Raw genomic sequence first — 3,736 nt, 5'->3', positions numbered from 1 at the left:
GCTTTCAAGGCAGCCCACCATCATAACTGTAAGAAGTATCCTCTTTTCTTTCTCCTCATTCCCTCAAGCAGCAGTAAGAGCACTGAAACATTTTTTAATGATGGCAGACCAAATCGATTTCGAGGTCACATGAGGCCTGAGGATGAAGGTGATATAGCAGCATTTTTATTTCAAGTGAAGCTGCTCACTCAGACAATTTATACAAAGAATGAAACAATGAATACGTAACAAACAACCATTTAATGATAAAACATTTACATTAAACATTCAAACACGTACAGTATATACAGTACATCTAAACTACACTGATCTGTGTACACTGATTGAAAAATAAAAAACATGAGTGGCCATTGTCCCAGTCAATATTAAACACTTGCTATAAACACCTAGGTTCACCGCTTTGAGAAATCAGGTCACCTGCCATCCTCCCACCGGGCAATGTGCTCTGCAGCTGTGAAAAACACAAACACATACATTTTAGAAACAATCCAAATATATGTGGAATTTTGCCTGTTCAGCTCATAGAATTATCACCTCATGGTTGCATGCCTGTCGCCAACCAGTCAAGTTGCAGTTTACATCTATGTCTGTCCAGACTCATATGCTGCCACGTCAGTATACAAGGCTTCAAATATGAACATTGCTGAAGCTACAGATTCTGAAGTGTGGATGCTTCACACACATCTTCAGCCCAGCAGCACAGAAGATCTATACAGTCAGCACAGTTTCAAGATGGACGCCCAAAATTAGTTTCACCGACTCAGCATCCGACCAAATGTCTCCCCTTCTGTTCCTGAGTTATGACATTGAGTAATGGCCAGAGAAGTTTTCGCAGAGCATTATGATGTCATACTGAAGTTGACCTTTTGGATATAAAATGCCATCATGTCATCATTTTAGCTTGTTAGACATTTGTGTGAAAATTGTGTCATAATTAGTGTACAAATTCTATTAGTGTATGAGTTATGGCCAAAAACATGTTTTGTGAGGTCACAGTGACCTTTGAGCTTTGAGCACCATATTCTTATCAGTTTATCCTTGAGTCCAGGTGGAAGTTTGTGGATGGACAGGCAGGTGGACGGATGGACAGACGGACAACCCAAAAACATAATGCCTTCAGCCATGGCTGTTGCCGGCGTAGAGGTATTAAAAGGAAAATAGTTCAAACATAGCTGTGAGGAAACTGTTAATAATGTAAAGCGTGATATAAGAGACTAAGAGTCCTCTTTTTGCATATGGAAACACACACACGCACACACACACACGCACGCACAGACAGTACTCTGAAGAAACATAGCTTCGTGTCTGCCTCAGGCTATGTGATATCCACTTATCATTTTATCACCAATTAACACAACACAGCAATGAAGGCTGGAAATTACTCTGATGGGAGAAGAGGGGCTCTGTGTGCTTATAATCAGCTGAATTTATGAATTTCACTCTTTGTTGCTTCACTGAAATGTTGCTTTTATTTCAAGAGGAGGGATGGGGAAAATGACTGAAAAATATTCATGTACGTTTAGCTTTGTTAATGACCTCTATACTGCAGTTTAACTACCGCTGATATATTATCCGACCTTGAATCCCTCTTTTGATCGGTCCTGTTTTACACTAACACAAACTACAGCAGGGGAGACACTGAGAGGTCTTCAAAAAGCAGGTTGTAAAATTGTCGCCGTGGCAACGTTGACCACATTCAGCGCAGATCACTCAGTCAGCTATGAGTGATCAATACCAGATTACACACCAATCACTTGCAATGACGCACTCAAGTGGGCAAAACTAAACATCTGCCACCGTCTCATTCCTTACAATCAATGTAAGTGGTATGTGTGTGTCTAAACACTGCGTGCCTTTGTGGAGCTGATGCATATTGATCGCTCAAAGGCGCTTGATGGCGAGCAACTGAGTGCCATTGATTCAGACTGAGTGCCAGGTTTAAATGTGTGGGCAGGATCACACAGAGATTTCAATGTTGTGTTCACATGATTAATGGGCACACTGGATTAACATTTTAGATGTCACCCTGCTATGATTGAGGCTGTGAAGTAGCTATTACTGATTGTCTGTAGAGCACAGCAGGTGCCGCTAACCAAACAAATACAAAACACTGTAAAGCTCCATTAGGTGATATTTTTGACATTAACCGCTCAATCAAATCAATGTGTAATGTGAAAGGCTTGCTTCTAGCATTGAACTGACCACCAGAGTCTGCTGCTCGCACTTTTATTTCACTGTTGAAGTTTTCTGGCCTTCACATTTACTTCATGGCTGAGTCTCCTATCTCGAAAAAAATCAATCTCAAACACCCACATGTGTTACTCAGGAGCTGGTGGACTGGGCAGCCTTCTTGGCTTAGGGGTTAAGGCGCTAACTACACACCACAGTATTCTCTCTGCTGCCATCTCTAATAACGGCATGCCAATGCTCAAATTGGACAGCAATGTTGATGTGAGATTAGACGACTGTCCCTTGAGAAGCTGATGGTGTATCAAGCCTGTTTCTGCAGTTAAAAATGGCTGATTATTACCATAAACAGGCTGCAGACATCACTCAGAATTCAATTCATAGGGGGAATAGGTCAGCAACCTTCCAGGACCCCTCTGCGCTGATGGTATGAACCCTTTCTCAGAATGGCCTCTCACCAAAGTCACCACCGATCATACTCAGGCAAAAATAATCGAGGCCAGGACTCACACTGAATCCTGTTCTAATGATATTAATGCCACAGTTTCAGAGAGAGATGGATCTGCTTCACCGTGAAATCCAGAGCCTGCTGGTTTTGTGCATCAGTTGGAGCTGGGCAGACAGTAGCACGCCAAGTTTTGGGAGAAATATGAGAGAATAAACCAGTCTCTCATGCAAGGCAGTTCTAGACAGTTGAAGAAATGCAGCCAAATTTGTGTAGATTCCAGAGGCAAGAGAAAAAGCAATGCTATCAGTGATCAGCTATTTGGTTTTGTGCCACAGTGACACAGTGGTTTCACCATTTCAAATGTTGTCAGCTCATTAAATGGCCGTTATCAGTTGCTATCACTACCAATATTATGCTTCAGACAGGGTAAACTGCAGAACAGAGGGTGCATATCATATTTCAGTTTCACTTAAGTTAGATTTACGTGCCGAAACTACAATTAATCAATCAATCAATCAATCAATCAATCAATCAATCAATCAATCTTTATTTATAAAGCACTTGTCATACATAAATGTATCACAAAGTGCTTTACAAGGTTAAAGAAATGATGTAGGCCTGAAATACTGTTTTTGGGAAGACCAGCAAGCAGGGCATTACAGTAATCAATACGACTGGAGATAAAAGCATGCATTAGCATCTCCGTGTTAGCTCGGGAGAGAAAAGGGTGGACTCTGGCTATGTTTTTTAGATGATAAAAACCTGTTTTTGTTACATGCTTAATGTGTGGAATAAAAGTAAGCTCAGAGTCAAAGATAACGCCCAGGTTTTTCACTTGAATTGATGGATTTAAGGACAATGCCTGCAATTTAGATAGAAGGTTCTCTCTCTGAGCCTCAGGACCGATGATTAAAACTTCAGTTTTGTCCTGGTTGATCTTTGGGTTAAAATAAGTATACTTGTTACGCAACGTATCATAAGTTAAAGGGATAATTTTGGTTTATTTCAACCTGTCTCCTATCATCCTAAATTTGTTTCAAGTGACTAGTGACATAAAAATAATAGTTAGCATGTTAGCCGTTAGCCTAGATACAGCCGGGG

At 40.9% G+C, this 3,736-nt stretch overlaps 1 protein-coding gene across 1 annotated transcript in view; it reads right to left on the bottom strand.

The window, feature by feature from the left end:
* Nucleotides 1-221: 221 nt before the first annotated feature.
* Nucleotides 222-3,736, bottom strand: part of LOC126392765 (C-type lectin domain family 18 member A-like) — a 17,099-nt gene continuing 13,584 nt past the window's right edge. The window contains exon 12 of the mRNA XM_050048383.1: nt 222-451. Coding sequence (XP_049904340.1) covers nt 414-451 — 38 coding nt within the window. The 3' untranslated portion in view covers nt 222-413. The remainder of the gene's footprint in view (nt 452-3,736) is intronic.

This window comes from Epinephelus moara, chromosome 1, assembly GCF_006386435.1.
Source record: "Epinephelus moara isolate mb chromosome 1, YSFRI_EMoa_1.0, whole genome shotgun sequence".
Taxonomy (NCBI): domain Eukaryota; kingdom Metazoa; phylum Chordata; class Actinopteri; order Perciformes; family Serranidae; genus Epinephelus; species Epinephelus moara.
This window is presented reverse-complemented; position numbering and strand designations above follow the sequence as displayed.